Source organism: Physeter macrocephalus, chromosome 6, assembly GCF_002837175.3.
Source record: "Physeter macrocephalus isolate SW-GA chromosome 6, ASM283717v5, whole genome shotgun sequence".
Taxonomy (NCBI): domain Eukaryota; kingdom Metazoa; phylum Chordata; class Mammalia; order Artiodactyla; family Physeteridae; genus Physeter; species Physeter macrocephalus.
In genome coordinates this window covers 54,362,994-54,384,044 of record NC_041219.1, presented here as the reverse complement: position 1 = coordinate 54,384,044, position 21,051 = coordinate 54,362,994, and the positions used below count along the sequence as shown (strand labels likewise).

The following is a 21,051-nucleotide window of genomic DNA, read 5'->3' as shown; positions in this document are numbered from 1 at the left end:
GACCTCTCACTGTTGTGGCCTCTCCCGTTGCGGCGCACAGGCTCCGGACGCGAAGGCTCAGCGGCCACGGCTCACGGGCCCAGCCGCTCCGCGGCATGCGGGATCCTCCCAGACCGGGGCACGAACCCATGTCCCCTGCATCGGCAGGTGGACTCTCAACCACTGCGCCACCAGGGAAGCCCCAGATTCATCTTAAAATTGGAGTAAACTGTGCCCACATGTCTTTGACAGTAATACGTCCAAAGCTACTGATCTCACTGTTGCTTTCATCTGCTCTCTTTCCTCATGTTTTCTGGATTATGAAACTTATGAAACACGATTATTTAATCATTCCGTTTGGAATACCCAGTTGGAGGAAGAGGGAAAAATAAACTTGTAATATCCCTTCATTCATACTCCTTTTCTGTCTTGCATTTCTGTTAAACCCACACTTACCTAGGACTTACTCTTAAATTGCTAACCACCGTCGTTTACTAGTAAGAGAGGGCTCGTGTGTTGTCCTTAAGGATTCAGGAATTACCAGCAGGATTTTGAGCTCCACTTGCCTTAGGTATTTGCCTCTTGTTTCTGAAATTTGCTGGAAGGGGGAGGGGGACAGAGAAGGTGGTCTTACCATTTCTTGAAGCTCAAATGCCACAGCAGAACTTTTAGAGACATCTTGATTCTATTAGAATTTGCAGGTCAAAGGGCAGGTTCAACTGTTCTGGTAGTTTACAGCACCAGGGATGGCGTGACTAGACTAATGACTTAAAGTTGGATTTCTGTTACTACCTACTCATTATGCAAGTCAGGGGGCCTGTTAGTCATGCAGTAGGGAATTACTAATCACTTTGAAAGGTTCTGTGTCCACATTTTCAATTTTTTTTATTTTCAACTGAGTAAAAGCCACTAACAGAACAAGGAGAGTGATTTGGCAGGAAGAGCGTTTTAGTTCTTCTTTTGTCTGGGCTTGTGGCCTATGTATGTTCCCTTTTGTGTTTCATGTGCTTGAGTTACTCCCTATGGGCTCATGGGAAATGAAGTCAGGAAGTGTTCCACCAGCAAGTGTTCCTTTTCTGTGGAGAGCCTTGGATTAGTAAAGCTTTGGAAGTTGATTATGAATCCCCAGCAAGGTTCATTTTCTTTGAAATAGCCATATTAGTGTTAGAAGAGCTGACTTTCAGCTCTCAAGTAATTGATTAGAAAGGAATGATTGCAGGTATTTTCATTTCCTTCTTCACCGTTTTCTGTATCTTCCCGTTTTTCACCAATGAATGAACACTACTTTGTTACCAGAAAATACCTTTTTTTCAAAGAAGCAGTTATATTAAGAATTGGTGGCTACTAAAATAAAATCCTTTTTGCTGTTTGCTTTTTTTCACTCTAAATTCCATTCCCTCTGAAAAGCAGGGTATCCTTAAAATTTTTTAGTTTCGACGCTTGAATGTTCTTTGTAAAACTTAACCACATAAGCTCAACTACAAATATGGTCCTTACTATCACACTATCACATGTATTGAGGGAACAAGAGTTTTTCTTATTCCCAGAAAATTAGATGGCTGTTACTATTTATTAGCTTTATTTTTGTTCCTGTCCTCCAAGTTGTTTTCAGGAAGTTGTTCTTCCCGTGGTGTCCGTTTCAAATTTACCAAAATTATAGGCAAAACAGTACAATCTCTGTCCCCTTCCAAAAACAAGAGAAAAACCTGAAAGCTAATAAACCCACAAAAGATACTAACATTACCCAGCGTTTACATGATCATATGTGCAATATGTAATCAAAACATTTCATTCTCTTGACTGTGAATTGCCCTTTATAGGCACATACACATGTAGAAGTCAATATCAAGAGTATAGTTTTAAAATGGAAAGGACAGTGGTATGTTAATCTGCTACGGAATTTTTAGAAGGTGAGAGCCTTGGGTATGGGAGAGAAAATTTGATTCTGTGCAGTTCATAGTATATTATCAGTGCTCAATAAAAAGTAAATAGCATCAATGACATAATAAAATTTCTATTTGAATCGTATAGAAAAAGAAAAAAAGACTTCAAAATATATATCTTATTAAAAAAGGCACCATTCCAATGGCTCAGACTCCAGTGCCACATCCTTTATTTTAAAATTTAGAATATGAATTGGCACCTGTTATATCATATTGCATTTGGGGAATGTGACATTTTACCCCAGAGATTAACTGTACCACACTAGCTGGCCAAGTATATCATTTATAAAAGAATTTGGAATTCAGTCAAGATGTTTCAACAGTATAGGATAATTTTTACCATTTCATATTATGATGCTTCTTTCCTTAAGTACAGAATGGAACTCAGATCCTATCGCCTTTTATCTTGCATTCGGCAGAAGTTCTCATGACTTGGTCTAACTGGACAGAGTAATTTATCTTTCATTCGTCTTCTGTTAATTTGCCTGCTGCTAAATGTGCCCTTCTGACTATTGATGCACAGAAATGCAGCCCCCTTATTGAGAAGGCACATTTCTCGTTCCAGCTTGTCAGTCTCTGGGCTTCCCAAAAGGGAACAGATGACAGCAATTAACAGGAAACCGCAGAGTGAGACCATCTTGAACTCCTTCACCTTTAAGCTCATTTCACCACTTAACATATTTTTTTCAAGTGGTCAGTGGATATATTTAGACTGTCGTTATCCCTTTGGTGTTGACTTCATGGGATAAGCCATCTGCCATTTCCTAGACTCATGTAGAGTGAGGACAGTGGAAAGTTATACTGAGGTCAATGACTCTTCCCTTCCAACAGCAAAGACTAGTTAAACACATCTTCATTTCCATGCTGTAAACCGATCTACACCTTCCATTTGTTAGCACTGCTTGTTCAGAGTTCCCCAGACCTACCCTTCTGAGTATGGAATATCCTTGTCAGAATGTGCAAAAGGTAGTCTTCCAGTTTGTGGCTAAACTAAAACTCTTCCATATGACTGCTGTTGAAGCGTGATTATCTTAACAAGAGACAGAAGCAAAAGGTTAAACTTGGGCAGTGCATTCTCAGATCCAGCATTTCCTCAGGTCAAAAGCTCAGGCCACTTTTACAGTTCCTGTAAATCAAATCTGTCTTCTTCCAGATGACTTATTACATAAAAGATGAGCTATAGAGGAATGCATTTAGACTATGAGACTAATTGTTCACCAACTTCATTCTGATTATTTTGTAAATTTCTCAGTTCAGTGCCCCTCCTCTAAAATCCCACCTGCTTTTCCTTCTGGATATGAACCCAAAGATAGTTGTTAGGTAAACCACAAGGAATCAGTGAAGTTTAAATTGTTGTTTCAAAATGTGCAGACCATTGCCAAGTAAAGCCTTGACTGGAAACGTATTTGCATCGATGAGATGAAAAGATTCATAGGTGTTCAGAGTGCCCCGGGGACAGCTGGCTGATTTCCTGAACCCTATTTACTAATGTTTACAGTTTGTTATACATTCTGTACATAAAAATGTTTTCAGTTTTAGTGGTGCCTCGTTTGCCTGGAAACCGCAGGATACTTATCAAAAGATTGAGTCAAATGGGTAAAATGTATAGATGACAGGATAATTCTTACTTAAAAAAAAAAGTCATTAACTTCGTTTACTTTCCAAGTTTAACTACAACTAGATCTAGGAACTCTTCATTAAGATGTCAGTATAACGACCTGATAAAGACATTTAGAGTCAAGAAGCCCTGAATGGGATTCCTGCCCGGACCATTTGCTTCAGGTGTGGACTTGGGCAGCTGCATATACACCCTCTAAGCCTTAGTTTCATCCCCCGTAAAATGGGGGGAATGGTAATAGTAACTTGAGGATTGCTGTGAGGACTAGATGGAAATCTGGGTGTTTTCTTTCTTTTGCAGGCAGGAAGCCCTTCTGGCCGCCATCAGTGAGAAAGATGCCAATATAGCTCTTTTGGAGCTTTCATCCTCGAAGAAAAAGACCCAGGAAGAAGTGGCTGCCCTGAAGCGGGAGAAGGACCGGCTCGTGCAGCAGCTCAAGCAGCAGGTATGACTGGTGGGGCTGGGGGTAGGCTGCCCGCATCTGTGCCAGCTCATGCACTCAGGTCTCCCATCTCGGGCCAGATGTCTGATCTTTATCTAATTGATCTTCACCAGCAGAGACTTCAGCCTTCAAATCTCTGCTTTGTCTAGGAAGCGCAGAGCATTCTTGGTAAGAGGACTGGTTTAGAAGGTGTCACACGTCTTAGGAGAACTTTTTTAACTTTTGCAATGGCTGGATGAAATTAGTGAAATTCTGCCCATTTGAAATGAAAAAGGTTTTTGGGGGGTTTTTTTGCATGTCTCTCGGGGTCAGGCCACAGGGGTTGTCACAGCACTGACAACTGCGTGGTCCTTGGCAAGTGCTGTGGGTTATCTGCAAGGGCTGTTGGGGTCCTCAGTGGTGCCTCCAGGGGCAGAGGCCGCATGTAAGGGCAGGCAGCAGTGGTGTGGAGCTGGTGGTGGTGTGCACATACCACCAGCGGGTGAAAAGTCTTATCCCTTACGTCCAGTCAGATTCCCGCTACAGAAGGCACTAAGGATATTTTCATTTAAGTGATTTCCTGTTATTCAAGGCTGGGTAAACTCTGATGGTAAGAGCAAAGTTTTGCCCTTTTCTTTTCCACCCAAAACCTTCCCCAAATTTAATGCTTAATACTTACATGAGGCCTTTCATCTGTGAAAATAAAAGCTAGAAATTTCCTCATTGATGATGGTTGCACAACAATGTAAATATACTTAATGGACAGAACTGCACACTTAAAAATGGTTAAAATGGTAAATTTTATGTTGTGTATACTTTACCACAATTTTAAAACTGGGGCAAATCTTCTTCCCCTTTGAAGGTAAGGAGAAAGCTGAATTTCAAAGTCTGAGCCCTCTTCATCTTTAATGCTGTTCCTGCCATTCCTGTTCTACATGAGTGTCCACCTCCTGCCTTCTGGGTCATCCCCTGCATCCTCCGCCACTTTTCTGTACATTTGGGCTGCCCACATTTGCCCTTCTACCTGAAGTAATCAGAGTAGGAAAGAGTTTTCAAGTGAAGGAATTTCTGTTTTTCGACTTTAGAGGATCAGTCATTAATCGATAGCATCATTTTTCATTTATTTATTTTTGGCTGTGTTGGGTCTTCGTTCCCGGGAGCGGGCTCTCTCTAGTTGCGGCGAGCGGGGGCTACTCTTCGTTGCGGTGCAGTGGCTTCTCTTGTTGCGGAGCACCAGCTCTAGGTGTGAGGGGTCCATAGTTGTGACGCACGAACTTAGTTGCTCCACGGCATGTGGGATCCTCCCGGACCAGGGATGGAACCCACGTCCCCCTGCACTGGCAGGCGGATTCTTAACCACTGCGCCACCAGGGAAGTTCTAGCATCATATTTAATGTTCAAATAAACAAGAATCACTATTTACACAATAAAGATATTTTCTCTATTTTAAAGACTAATAAAACTGCTTATAAATAGACTTTATTTATGTGGCTGACTTTGCTGAGAAAACACCGGAAGATGCTCCCACGGCAAGAGAGGTAGATGAGCAGCAAAAACAGCCCAGTGCTCATCTGCAAGTGAAAGAAAACTGTTACCCACTTAAGCTCTGCTACCCCTAGAAGTTCGTCCCTTTAAGAGATGGAATTCACTGTGAACTTTCACCCTCTCCTGGGTGCCGGTGACACAAGGGAAAGCAAAACAAAGGTGCTCTGGGGGCCTCCCTTTATTGCAAGTTCAACCACTTTATCCATCATTTGTGGGAATTCTGCCACATAAACATTTTCAGGTCACCTAGCTTGACCAAAAAAAAAAAAAAAAAGAGAGAGAGATAGACTTCTTTCATATTACAGAAGAAAACTGAGCAAAAAAATTTATCAGCAGTTTGTCACCCTGGCTCACATTGCTCAATCTGTCTCATTTTAAGAGCTGTAACTAATTCTAATTGGCCCTTCTTTCATATTTTCTGAACAAATTATCAGTTTCCGTTATGAGTGGCTAAGGCTAGCTCAGCTGACTGAGGAGGCTGGAGGGGTCATAAACGATGCGTCTGTGCTTGTGTAGTGGGTGCAGAAAACTCGGGTGGGCTGCCCTGGGTCTGTGCTTCATTCTCCCAGCTAGGAAGTGGATGCTTCTCCTGTTCCATTAGGGAGCAGTTAGTGAGGATCAGTCAGTGTCTTCAGAGAGGACCGAGATCGTGAGACGAGTGGTGTGTCCGTGCAGAGCTGCGTCGTGAGCTGAGGTCTCCTGGTGCATGTTCTACGGAAACGTGTCTGTCCCTGGGGAAGTGAGCTGATTGTCAGACAGACGTGCTGTCACCTGCTCACCTGGCCGAGCCTGCTCACAGGGTCTCTGGTCTTCTGTGTCACTGTCCCGGACCAAATAGCGCCCTTCTGGCCCTGCAGTCTTTTCCCAGCGGTCCCCGCCCTCCTTCCTTGCGTGACCCCCGGGTGGTCCTGGCGGCAGCAGGGGATCCTGTCCTCTTCAGACAAGCATTTTCACAGACTTCCTTAGTTTTCTGTTGTGTTTTGTGTATTTTACTTCTTTAGCCTCACAAGACCGCTTAATTTCCCTAATCCCTAAGTTCTTAATGGAAAAGCGGGGACTTGACCGTTGCCCCAAGTATTTTCAATAGGTCCAATATGAAAAAATATCTGAATTAAGTGAATCTTGCTTTCAGTAATTGTCTTCTACTAAGTTCTGCCCGCTCTCCGGTTGCCAGTTGGTTAGTCTCCAGGGAGCTGCCCGTGACACACGGGGTGCCTGCATGATGCTTGTGACACACGGGGTGCCTGCATGATGCTTCTCCCCGGACTCGTTGCTTCATCAGGTAGAACTAAGGGTTCTGACAGCCACTGAGCAGGCCCAGGACACCAGCCCAAGCTGACCGTTCTCACTCAGGGTCCCCATGAGTTTGCAGTCAGGCTCTTGGCCAGGCCTGCAGTTACCCGACGCTTGGCTGGGGCTACAGGGCTCACTTCCAGGGTCACTCACATGGCCTGGGGCTCTGCACCTTTTAGGCTTCTCCGTGGGGTTCCTTAGGACATGGGGCTGGCTTCCCCTAAGCACATGATCCAGGGGAGGGGAAGGGAGCAGCCAAGATGGAAGCCACGATGTCCTTATAACCTGTCTTGGAAGGGGCCCACCATCACTTCCCCCTGTCCTGTCGACCACGTGCACCAGCCACCTGCAACGTGGGGGGACCAGCGCAGGGGGCTGGAAGGCTGGCTGCTACGAGAAGTGAGTGAGCAGGCAAACAGTGGTGTCCCCCTGAGGTGAGACGCTGCTCAGACGTCGAGGAGTGCGTGCTGTGTGAATCCATGTGTATGTTCAGCTCTAGAAAGGACCACTTTACTCTCTGACCTCAGAAGGCAGATGAGGCATCAGAGCAGAACTCGCCCAGGGAGCTGCCCGTGACACACGGGGTGCCTGCATGATGCTTCTCCCCGGACTCGTTGCTTCATCAGGTAGAACTAAGGGTTCTGACAGCCACTGAGCAGGCCCAGGACACCAGCCCAAGCTGACCGTTCTCACTCAGGGTCCCCATGAGTTTGCAGTCAGGCTCTTGGCCAGGCCTGCAGTTACCCGACGCTTGGCTGGGGCTACAGGGCTCACTTCCAGGGTCACTCACATGGCCTGGGGCTCTGCACCTTTTAGGCTTCTCCGTGGGGTTCCTTAGGACATGGGGCTGGCTTCCCCTAAGCACATGATCCAGGGGAGGGGAAGGGAGCAGCCAAGATGGAAGCCACGATGTCCTTATAACCTGTCTTGGAAGGGGCCCACCATCACTTCCCCCTGTCCTGTCGACCACGTGCACCAGCCACCTGCAACGTGGGGGGACCAGCGCAGGGGGCTGGAAGGCTGGCTGCTACGAGAAGTGAGTGAGCAGGCAAACAGTGGTGTCCCCCTGAGGTGAGACGCTGCTCAGACGTCGAGGAGTGCGTGCTGTGTGAATCCATGTGTATGTTCAGCTCTAGAAAGGACCACTTTACTCTCTGACCTCAGAAGGCAGATGAGGCATCAGAGCAGAACTCGCTTCATCTTCTCTCGCCTGCCTCCACCCCCAAGAGGGGCCTGCAGCAGGAGGGGACAGGTTCTGGCCTCTTCATGCCTTTCTCCCTCTTCCTTTGGCGTTGGGGTCCTCTGATGCCGTGGCAGCCCTCTGATGCTGCTTCTCTGGCCAGCGTTGACCCCCGAGGGGTGAGCAGCGCCCAGAAGACGCAGACCTGGCTGCTCCTTGCTGGGCTGCAGAGCGAGAGCGTGTCGGCTGCCACGTGCTCCTCTGTCCATCCTGCCCTCTGTCTGTAGGTGTCCTTTCTCCTCCTCAGATGAGCACAGGCAAACCAACAAGTCCGACGACTGAGCAGGTACCAAACAAAGGAAGGAGAAGCCTGTTTCCTTTTCTTCTACTCACACCCCGTCTTCAAGATTGAAGACTCTAGGATTTAGGGCTGAATTCTCTTCGAGCCTCTCTCGCTGAGCACAGGCCCCTTGTGCCTGACTGTCTGCTCCCCGTGACGTCAAGACTCCTCCTGCCAGACTTGGCGTCACCGCACACCAGTCTCAACCCAGGAAAGGCATGTGCTGTGAGGGGCTGGCCTGGTGGGCGGTGGTGCCTTTTCTGCCCCCCCACCCCCTTTGTGGGCTCTCTAGAACGTGACCTGTTGAGCTCTCCTTTGTCCAGGGCATTGGGCCTGGGCCACCAGTTCTGGAACAGCTGGGAAAACCCGTTCATCATAGTATTAAAACTAGTTTAAAAGTGACATCTAACATTGGAGAGAGAACAACAAAACGATTTTACATTCTGTGAAAAGAGAACAGCAATAGGGTAAAGCTACAGAGAGCTCCTGAGTTGTCAGTGAACAAAAGAAAAAATAAACAGCAAGCGTTGAGGTAGGGGGAGTGCTGCAGAGGCTGCTCGTGGGGGGCAGAGCCAGAGGCGTCTGGCCGCCTCACCAGGCGCCTTCCTTCTTGGTGATGAGGCCAGCGTCCGCGCATCCACCCAGCACGCACCCGCGGCGCCAGGTGCTGGGACGCAGCAGGCATCTCTCAGAGGACACGCGGGCGTCTGGCGCTGCCGGAGGACCCCTTCCCCGTGTGTCGTGCTGGCCTGCCTGCTCTGTCCTGTACTTGCCGTGTCCACGAGCCAGCCTCTCAGCCATCTGTGTGACGTTATCCCCTGAAGGTGACTGGTACGTGGTGATCATAGAGAGTGAAAACCTTCTGCTGGTTAGAATATCCGATATCCAGAAGTTGACAGAGTAGATGATTACAGTTCAATCCTTATTTCATGATTCAACAGCCCGTAATGACTTGGTCAGATAAACGTGCTCATCTCGTTTTAATTACCCTATCTCCCTTCAGTTCTAGATTCTTACATATTAAGTATTCAGTATACATACTTCTTCCTCTAAACCACGGCAAACATTAGGATCAGCTACATGTTTCCTGCCGACGGTATCCAGATTTATTTGAAAGGAACTGGATGCAAAGCATTTTCCGTTCACTGCCCTCACCTCTGGAATTGCCTTCTACTTCCTCAGCTTAATCTCTGCTTTCATCTTCACTTCAAGACTCATCTTTGTAGTTTGGAATTTCCTAGCCATGGAATTGGCTTTTTTCCTTACATTAGCAAAGCCATTCTTTGCTTTTCTTCATTCACACATTCGTCCTCCTTTGGGCAGAAGCCGAAATGCGAGAGGGAGAAGGAAAGAAGCAGCGGCACTGTTCACTGGCTGTCCTACGAGTGGTTGCTTATGTACTCTGAGCCACAGTGTCCTCTTCAAATGCAGGAATCCCCACCGGTAACTGTTGCTCCAGCTCCAGACCGCAGCTCCAGCTCCACCTCTGTTGATAAACTAAGTGTATCATCTGGAGCAGTAATAGCCCCATCAACTAATGCACAGCACGTCACAACCTACAGAGTACTATTCAGATGCCTTATAGCCCCGAGCCCGAGGGCTGTGTGGGCCAGGCAGATGCCATAACTCAAGAGGGGAGGGACGCATGTAAGACAAGAGGAGAGACCATGATGAACTGGGGGCCACGTGCTTTGTCCAGAGAGGCCGCCGCTTTTAATTCCAGCTCGTTGTGACCGTGCAAGACAAGAGCCCTGCGTGTTTCCCGTCATCCATGCCCCCCCACACACAGAGAATCCATATATAAAAATCTCTCTTTTTACTACTTTTTTTTTTTTTTTTTTTTTGTGGTACGCGGGCCTCCCTCTGCCGCGGCCTCTCCCGTCACGGAGCACAGGCTCCGGACGCGCAGGCTCAGCGGCCACGGCTCACGGGCCCAGCCGCTCCGCGGCACGTGGGATCCTCCCAGACCGGGGCGCGAACCCGGTTCCCCCGCATCAGCAGGCGGACGCGCAACCACTGCGCCACCAGGGAAGCCCCATAAACCTCTCTTTTTAAATTGAGGTGTAATTGACATACAGCATTATATTAGTTTTAGGTGTGCAGCATAATGACGTGATATGTGTGTATATTGTGAAAGGATCACCACGGTAAGTTGAGTTTACATCCATCACCACACAGTTACATTTTTTTTTCTTGTGATGAAAACTTTTAAGATCTTGACTCTCAGTAACCTTCAAACGTACGACACAGTATTGTTCACTCTCATCACCATGCTGTACATCACATTCCCAGGACTTAATCTTATAACTGGAAGTTTGTACTTTCTGACCCCCTTCACTTACAAATCTCTTGATATCCAAGTGTTGGCCACTGATTTATTCTTTCAGTTTTTTTAATGAATCAAGTCACAAGCTTCCTAACTTACCTCTCTGGTCTTATCTTCCTCCTCTGTAATATTAGATGGATAGATAAAATTAATTTTGAGGTCTAAAGTTCTGTATTTCCCAATTTTTGACAAGTCAATGTATGTACCTATAGCTGTATTACCTGCTAATTGCTGACACTGGGAACAGTTTTAAAAGAAGGAATTGTAAAGCATAAGAAAACACGTATGTAAGGATTGTTTAAATCTGCCTATAGAAATTTCCTTATTTTATGAAAGTAGTAAGTATTGCATTTTAAAGTTAAAAAAAAAATCCTGGTTACTCACTATCCCCTTGAAACCTTTTTTGTATCCTACAAAGAAATAGATCATATTTTGATGAGTTCTGCTTGCTTGGAGTTAAGTGAAGTCCAGAGGCTGGGAGATGTGGGGAAATCTGGAATCCTCCCAGGCTCCTTTCCTCCATCTCTTCCATCTTTTTTGTCATCAATTCCAGATGTAGAAAAATTCTTCACAAAAATTTGATAAGACTCTTCCCTTCTTTTCTAGCATCAAATCTAGCTTGCCCTTCCTATTGTCAGACTGCTGCCTTTTATGATGCCACAGGGAATTCATAAACCTTCTGAGTCTCCTGATCCCTCTTGAATTGTCTCAATGCAAATAAATCAACCTAGATTTCCTGCCCCAGTGCACGTGCCCCTCCTATTCCTTCTCCCGTCAGGTGGCATGATTTATAACTGTTTCCTGTGCTCCTTGACCTTGGTCTGAGGATCTCATTAAACATGAGTAAAAGGAAGGCTGGTTTAGGGTGGTTCCCCTTTCCCTCACTAAACTTCTCTTGGCAGGAATCAGTTCAGACCAATGTACTCCACAGAATCTATTCCTACTGCCTCTTTTGGTCCCTTTTGAACTAATGTGGGTACTTATTAAAAGTGAATATGGAATTAAATGATATTTGTATTCAGGGACGAGAGGAGTGATATAAAACTATAACATTACCTGTTACAGAATGCCCTTCCCATGGACAATGTACATGACCAACTTAAATCACCCGTACTGTCTGGCTTTCTTGAAAACATTATTCACAGATAAGAATATCTAAAATTTATTGAGCTAACTCTTGTTCTGAGTGCTTCACATGAATTAACTCATATACTCTTCACAACAACCCTGTGAAGTACAGTTATCCTTATTGTACAGAGGAGATGCTAAGAGAGAGACAGTGAGTAATTTGCCCAAAGTCACATAGCTAGTAAGCGATGGAGCTGGGATTCAGAACAAATCATGTCACTCCATTGCCAACACTGCTGATCACTACACTGAAATGTGTTGCCATCATTGTGGGCTTTTGGTTAGAGATTTCAGTAGCCTTTAGCTGTATTATTAATGACCCAGTAATTCTCTCCGTGATAAATAGTACTTTAATAAGATCTTTTCTAAATTACAGTGAAAATAAATTACCATAATGGACTGTGCTCAGTTTAAAAAGTCAGAATCTTGACAGGCCAAAATCTATTCCCCATCTTATGTCAACAGATACCTTCTCATTTTCAACAATTATCTTAGAAATTGTTGACTGAATTAATGAGAGTTAGAGAGTTCTGATTGAGAACTCAGAGAGCATCTGAAATCAGATAGACCGATTTTTAAGCAGCCAAGTTTGAAAACCTGTGTGGTCATAATCCTAAATTACCATCACAAATGATTCTGGTGTGAAACTACTGTTACTATCATATATGTATATGGGCAGATATATGGAAATCTAGCCCCAAAATATTACACATCATTTATTAAGATGTCTTTTGAACAGCAGAATTTTAAGAATCAGTAAATTTGCATTCTTAAGAAGAGCAAATAGAGATTGAAAAGCTCCTAGAAATAGTGACTGCCAAAGAATGAACATCTATTATACCTGAGGTTCAAGAGCTTTTCCCCCTGTATTTCAAAGATTTTATACAGTATAAGAATTTAATTAACTAAATAAATTGATGAGCTTTGGTACTAAAACAGGATTTGTGGTAGCTGTTTTTCAAGGTAGAGAATGCTTAAAATAAAGTTTGTGGTATTGCCAGTCATGTTCCTCAATATGGCATTCTGAATTGGGTATGATGTTTTTCCTGGACTTGTATGAAATTGCAGCCTAATAGTAGTCAACTCTAAAATTAGGGGGTCTCTGAAAATAGTTTTGAACATGCACCTTTCAGGCCTCCCTAGCACTTTAATGAGCCAGTTCACCAGAAATATCCAAAGAGATGGAACTATGTTTAAATATATATGTGCTCTTCGCAGGTGTATCCACCTTGCAGGCCTGAAACCAATACCTAGCTGTATATTAAGACTCACATTAAACACCTGTAAGAACCTGGTTGACTTCTTCATCGGCTCTCAGTCACTGGCCCGGATCCAGAGAAAGGAGGCATTGTGTGCTATCCCTCTAGTCAGCTCTGTCCCACTCTCTGCTAAATGGAAGACTCGTAAGATGAAGTTATCTCTGCAACAGTTTTCCTCACAGTTGCCTCCCTATCTACCTTATTGTTTAGAAAAAATAACCAGGCAGAGCTGTATGCTACAGGAAAGCAGTTTTCAAGGCTGGTTCTAATTCAGCTGATTGCCATCTTTTTGTTGTTGTTGTTGTTGTGGTACGCGGGCCTCTCACTGTTGTGGCCTCTCCCGTTGCGGAGCACAGGCTCCGGACGCGCAGGCTCAGCGGCCATGGCTCACGGGCCCAGCCGCTCCGCGGCATGTGGGATCTTCCCGGACGGGGGCACGAACCCGTGTCCCCTGCCTCGGCAGGCGGATTCTCAACCACTGCGCCACCAGGGAAGCCCTGCCATCTTTAACTGTATTTAGACATTTTCACTGTTTATAGCAGTATTTCCTAATCCTGGATTATCTTCCTGAATGGTAATGATATTACTAGCCACTGGCTTACAGCTGTTCTTATGGCCATGCACTGAAATAACTATTTCTCTTACTATATAATATTAAAATAGCTAAATTCTATCTTTTAATACTCTGAGACTAAAATAGGTCTCTCACTTTTATGTCAGCTGGTAGGAGCAGCCATAACTTAACATCTTCTTTTCATTACCATAATGTTTTAACTGTAGAAAATGACAAAACATGAGCTAAATTAAAGGAAATAGCTCTCTCTGTCCAGAGATAATTTCCTCTATTGCTGAAATCTTCTTGTTATACAACCTTTTTTTAAAAAAAATCTTTTTTATTGAAATATACACATAGAAAAGTACACATCTAAGCGTACATGTCATGAATGTTCACAAGGAAACACTCTCATGTAACCAGCATACACATCCAAGAAGCAGATCATTTTTACCAGCACCCCAAAACCAAGCCCTCATGCTCCCTCTATACCCTGCTCAGTCCTGCAAGTAACTGCTTGCCTGAATTCTGATAGTATTGATTAGTTTTACCTTAAAAATCAAGACTTAAAAGTTAAGATTTTGTGTCAGCAGAGCTGCTGGGGGCCCAGAGGCAGAGGCCAGTGAAGCCACCACGTGGCCAGAGGGCACAGCCTTGAGCCACAGAGGCCTTGTTCACAGGCCTTGAAGCCTAATGGAATGTGTTCTGCTGGATTTCAAATTTGCTTGGGACTGACAACCCCTTTACTCCTTCCAACTTCTCCCTTTTGGAATGAGGATGTCAAGAAAATGATGTGTGGATAAATGGAAATATCAATAAGGAGACAGAAAACCTAAAAAGAAATTCTGGAGCTGAAAAGTCCATTAACTGAAATGAAATATTCACTTAGACGGATTCAGAGGCAGATTTGAGCAGGCAGAAGAAAGAATCGGTGCACTTGAGGATAGGATAAGGGAAATTATCAAGGCTGAGGAACAGAAAGAAAAATGATTTAAGAAAAGTGAACAGAGCCTAGGGACCTATGGAACAGCATTAAGTGGACCAACATATGCATCATGGGAATCCCAGAAGAAGAGAGAGGGAAAGGGGCAGGGAGAATATCTAAAGAAATAATGGTGAAAACTTCCCAAATTTGCTGAAAGACATAAATATAAACATGCATGAATCTCAGCAAACTCTAAGTAAGATGAATTCAAAGTGAGACACATTATAATCAAACTTTCAAAAGATGAAGAGAGAATCATCACATACAAGGGATCCTCAATAGGATTTTCAGCAGATTTCTTATCGGAATCTTTGGAGGCCAGAAGACTTTTTTGGGGAGGCTGGTATATTCAAAGAGCTAAAAGAAAAAACCAAGAATCCTGTATCCAGTAAAACTCTCCTTGAAAAATGAGGGAGAAATTAAGACAGTCTGAGTTAAACAAAAGCTGCAGGAGATCATGACCACTAGATCTGCCCTGCAAGAAATGCTCACGGGAGTCCTGCAGGGTGAAATGAAAGGACACTAGACAGTAACCTGAAGCTGCATAGAGAAATAAAGATCTCAATAAAGGTAAATACATGGGCAATTATAAAAGCTAGTATTATTGTAACAATGGTATGTAACTGTAGTTTTTGTTTTATGCATCATTTAAGAGACTAGTAGATTTAAGGGAAAAAAATTAGGTGTAAAAGCTCATATTACTGTAACTTTGGTATGTAACTCCACATCTTATTTTCTACATAATTTAGGAGACTGCTGCATTAAGAAGTATTACTTTTATGTTTTGGGTTACACATTGTATAAACATGTAGTTTTGTGACATCAACAGCTAGAAAGGGTGGGGACAGAGCTGTAAAGGAGCGGAGTTTTTATATGTTATTGAAGTTAAGCTGGTGTAAATTCAGATTAGACAGTTATAACTTTAGGATGTTCGATATAATCCCCATGGTAGCCACAAAGAAAATAGATATAGAATATACACAAAAGGAAGTAAGAAAGGAATTTAAACATTTTGCTACCAAAAAAAAATCAGCTAAATACAAGAGAAGGCAGTAATGCAGGAAGTGAGGGACAAAAAAAACTATAGGGCATGCAGAAAATAAATAGTGCAATGACAGAAGTAAGCCCCTCCTTATGAGTAATTGCTTTAAATGTAAATTGGTTAAACTCTCCAATCAAAAGACAGAGATTGACAGATTGGATAAAAACAGATAAACCAACTATGTGCTGTCATCAGGAGGCCCACTTGATGTCCAAAGACACAAAAAAGTTTAAAAATGAAAGGGTGGAAAAAGATACTCCATGCAAATAGTGACCATAAGAGAGCATAAGTGGCTCTACTAATATAAGAAAACAGACTTTAAATTGAAGAAGTTTACAAAAGACAAAGAAGCATGTTATATATTAATGAAAGGTTCAATACAGCAGGACAGTGAAACAGATATAAACATTTACACACCAATGGACAAACCATCAAAATATATGAAGCAAAACCTGACATAATTGAAGGAACAAGTAGACAGTTCTACAGTAATAGTTGGAGACTTCAGTACCCCATTCACAGTAATGGACAGAACAACCAGACAGAACATAGTAAGGAAATAACAGGTTTAAACAGCACAGTAAACCAACTAGACATTACAGACGTATACAAAACACTCTACCCAGCAGTAACAGCAGACAGGCATATACCTCGTTTCATTGCACTTCATTTTACTGTGCTTCACAGATACTGTGTTTTGTTGTTGTTGTTGGGGGTTTTTGGTTTGTTTGTTATTTTTATTTTTACAGATTGAAGGTTTGTGACGACCTTGCATCAAGCAAGTCTGTAGGTGACACTTCTCTGACACCATTTGCTCACTTTGTGTCTCTGTCACATTTTGGTAATTCTCACAATATTTCAGACTTTTCCATTATTATCATATTTGTTACAGTGATCTGTGATCAGTGATCTTTGATTTTACTACTACAGCTCACTGAAGGCTCAGATGATAGCAGTTTTTAGCAATGTTTTTAATTAAAGTCTGTAATTTTTTATTACACATTTAATGGGCTACAGTATAGTGTAAACATAACTTTTTATGCACCGGGAAAGAAAAAAGTTCACGTGACTCACTTATTGCAATATTTGCGTTATCACATGGGTCTGGAACTGACGCTCAGTATCTCCGAGGTATGCATGTACACAGTCTTCTCACATGCACGTGGGGTGTTTTCCAGGATGGACCATATGTTAGACCACAGTAGATTTTAAAAGATAGATATCATACAAAGTATCTTCTCTGACCACAACAGGATGGAGTTAGAAATTAGTAACGAAAGTGAAACTGAAAAATTTACAAAGTTGTGGAAATTGAACAATACACATTTAAACAACCAATAGATCAAAGAAGAAATCACTAGGGAAATTAGAAAATACTTAGAGGTGAATGAAAATGAAAATACAACTTACCAGAACTTCTGGGACATAGTGAAAGCAGTGCTGTGGGAAATTTGTAGCTGCAAATGCTTACATTAAAAAACAAGAAAGATCTCAAATCAACAATATAACTTTATAATTTATGGAAGTAGAAGAAGGAAAGCAAACTAACCCAAAGCCAGCAGAAGAAAGGAAATAATAAAGATTTAAGCAGAGATCAATAAAATAGAGAATAGAAAAACAGTAGAGAAAAATCAGTAAAACCAATGAAACTTTTGCTTAGAAAAAGTCAACAAAATTGATAAACTTTTAGCTACATGGACTAAGGGAAAAAAAGAAATCTCAATTAACTAAAATCAGAAATGAAAATGGGGATGTTACTGTTGATTCTCCACAAATAAAAAGGATTATAAGAGAGTACTGTGAACAATTGTAAGCCAAAAAATGGGATAACCTAGGTGAAACAAACAAATTCCTAGAAGCAGAAAAACTACCAAGACTAAATCATGAAGAAATAGAAAATCTGAGTTAGACCTAGTAAGAAGATTGAGTCAGTAATCAAAAATCTCCCAACAAAGAAAAGCCCTAGACCTGATGACTTCATTCCTGAATTCTTTAAAGAAGAACATTTAAAGAAGAACTAATACCTGTCCTCCTCAGATGTTTCCCAAAAAGGCAAAGGAATACTTCCTGATTCATTCTGTGAGGCCAGCATTGCCCTGAAAACAAAGCCAGGCAAAGAGACTACAAAAAAACAAAACTACAAACCAGTATCCTTTACGAACATTGTTGCAGAAATCCTCAGCAAAATACTAGCATACAGAATTCAACAGCATATTAAAACATCATATATCATGACTAAGAGGGATTTGTTCCCGGAATGCAAGGCTGGTTCAACATACAAAAATTAATCAATGTAATAAACCACATCTGCAGAATAAAGGGGAAAAAAAATCACACGATCATCTCATGATTTGACAAAATTCAACCCCCTTTTATGATAAAAACACTCAATTACCTCCACATAATAAAATCCATATATGAAAATCCCACAGCAAACATCATTCTCAATAGTGAAAGACTGAAATGAAACCTTTTCCTCTGAGATCAGGAACAAGGCAAGAGTACCTGCTTTCACCACTTCTTTGCCTTTTTTTTTTTTTAAGATTTTTTTTTTTTTATGGTGACCATTTTTAAAGTCTTCATTGAATTTGTTACAGTATTGCTTCTGCTTCAAGCTTTGGTTTTTTCGCCACAAGGCATGTGGGATCTTAGCTCCCCAACCAGGGATCAAAACCGCACCCCCTGCATTGGAAGGCAATGTCTCAACCACTAGACCGCCAGGGAAGTCCCTCACCACTTCTTTTCAACATAGTACTGGAAGTTCTATCCAGAGCAGTTAAGCAAAAATAAATAAATAAATAAATAAATAAATAAATAAATAAAAGAACTCCAATTTGGAAAGGGAGAAGCAGAATTATCTCTATTTGCAGGTGGTATGAGCTTATTTGTAGAAAACCCTAAGGATTTCTCAGAGAAAAAAAAGCTGTTAGAACTAGTAAATGAACTCAGCAAAGTAGGATGCAAAGAGTCAACATACAGGACTTCCCTGGTGGTCCAGTGGTTAAGAATCTGTCTTGCAATGCAGGGGATGCTGGTTCGATCCCTGCTTGGGAACTAAGATCCCACATGCAGTGGGCCAAGTAAGCCCGCACACTGCAGCTACTGAGCTCGCATGCCACAGCTAGAGAGCCTGCGTGCCACAACTACAGAACCCACGCACTCTGAAGCCTGCACGCCACAACAACAGAGCCCACACACTTTGGAGCCCGCATGCTGCAACTGCCGAGCCCACCCGCCCTGGAGCCTACGTGCCACAACTAGAGAGCCTGCGTGCTGCAACTGATGAGCCCGCACGCCACATTTAGAGAGAAGCCCGCCCACCGCAGCGAAGAGCCCACATGCCACAGCTAAGACCCAATGCAGCCAATAAATAAATAAATAAAATAGAATAATAGTAATCTTCAAAAAAAAATTTTTTTAAGTCAACATATAAAAATTTGTTTGCGTTTTTATACACGAACAATGAACAACCTGAGAAAGAAATTACAAAAGCAATTTCACACACAGTAGCATTAAAAAGATTAAAATACTGAGGAATTAACTTCACCAAGGAGGTGATAGATTTGTACAATGAACAATACAAAACATTGCTGAAAGAATTTAAAGAAGACATAAATTAATTGAAACGTATTCCTGGTTCATGGTTTTGGAAGACTTAAAATTGTTAAAATATCACTACTGCTCAAAGCAATCTACAGATTCATGCAGTCACATATAAATTCCAGTGATGCTTTTTTTCAGAAATAGAAAACCCACCCTACTATCTATATGGAATCAATCTCAAGGGACCCTGCATAAGCCAGAACAATCTTGAAAAAAAACAAAACTGGAGAACTCACAGTTCCTGATTTCAAAACTTACTACAAATCTAAAAGCATCAAAACAGTGTGCTGTTAGCATAAAGACATGTATAGACCAGTGGAATAGAGAGCCCAGAAATAAACCCTTACATACCTGGTCAGATGATTTTTGACAAGGGTGCCAGTACCATTCAATGGAAAAAGGACAGTCAATTCAACAAATGGTGCTGGGCAAACAGGATATCCACATGCTAAAGAATGAATTTGGACCCTTACCTAACACCATATACAAAAATTAAATCCAGTTGAATCAAGGACCAGAGCATGAGACCTAAAACAATAAAATTTTTAGAAGAAAGCAGTATAAAAACTTCATGACATTGGATTTGGCAGTGATTTCTTGGATGTGATACTAAAGGCACAAGTCACAAAAGAAATAGGCAAATTGGACTTCTGGAAATTTAAAAATTTTGTGTATCCAAAAGACACAACAGAATAAAAATAAAACCAGCAGATGGGAGAAAATATTTGCAAATCATATATCTGATAAGGGATTAATATGCAGAATATATAGAGAACTTTTAAAACCTAACAAACAAACAAAAACAACAAACAGCCCAATTCAAAAATAGGCAAAGGACTTGCATAGACATTTCTCCAAAGACATACAAATGGCCAATAAGAACATGAAAATATGCTCGACATCACTAATCTTTGGGAAATGCAAATCAAACTATAATGAGATACCATGTCACACCCATTAGGATGGCTATTATCAAAACAGAAAACAAGTGTTAGCTAGGATGCAGAGAAATTGGAATCCTTGTGCAGTATTAGAATATAAGATGGTATGGTTGCTGTGGCAAACAGTATGGCAGTTCTTCAAAAAATTAAAAATGGAATTACCATATGATCCAGCAATTCCACTCCTGGGTATTTATCCAAAGAATTGAAGGCAGGATCTTGACAAGATATTTGTACACTTATATTCAGAACAGCATTATTCACAATCGCTAAGATGTAGAAGCAACCATAGTGTCCATCGGTGAAGGAATATGGATAAGCAAACTGTGGTACATACATACAAGGCAACATTATTCAGACTTAAAAAATTTGCAGAATGCTACAACATGGATGAAACTTGAGGATGTTACGCTCAGTGAAAATAGCCAGTCACAAAAAATCAAATACTGTATGAGTCCACATATGCGAGGTACTTAGAGTAATCGAAATCGTAAAGACAGTGGAATGGTAGGTGCCAGGGGTGGGGCAGCGGAGAATAAGGAGTTATCGTCTGAAGGGTGTAGAGTTTCAGTTTTACGGGATGAAGCGTTGTGGGGATGGATGGTGGTGATGGCTGCACAACAGTGTGAATGTGTTTAATACCACCGAAATGTATACATACCTACGGTGGTTAAAACAGCAGATTTTATATATGTTTCGCCACAATTAAAAAAAAAAAGAGGAAAAATTAATTAAAAATTTTAAGGTAGAGGGCAGTTGAGATGGAGGGTAGTGCCTAGTCTAGGCGCATCACTGGTTTAATGCATCTCAGTCATGCAGGGTGATCCAGGCCTGCTTCAGTTTTTGCAGCTAATCTCTCAGCGTGAGGCCTCCTTAGTTGCTGCAGCAGAGGAAG

General features: G+C 42.3%; 1 protein-coding gene across 44 annotated transcripts in view; it reads left to right on the top strand.

Moving 5' to 3' along the window:
* Nucleotides 1-21,051, top strand: part of ERC1 (ELKS/RAB6-interacting/CAST family member 1) — a 573,654-nt gene that overhangs the window by 339,134 nt on the left and 213,469 nt on the right. For all 44 annotated transcript variants that reach the window (XR_008617636.1, XR_008617631.1, XR_008617632.1 and 41 more), the window contains one exon: nucleotides 3,841-3,985. Coding sequence is in view for 22 of the 44 variants with exons in the window: in XM_055085407.1 (XP_054941382.1) it covers nucleotides 3,841-3,985 (145 nt within the window). In the remaining 22 variants the exon portion in view is untranslated. The remainder of the gene's footprint in view (nucleotides 1-3,840; nucleotides 3,986-21,051) is intronic.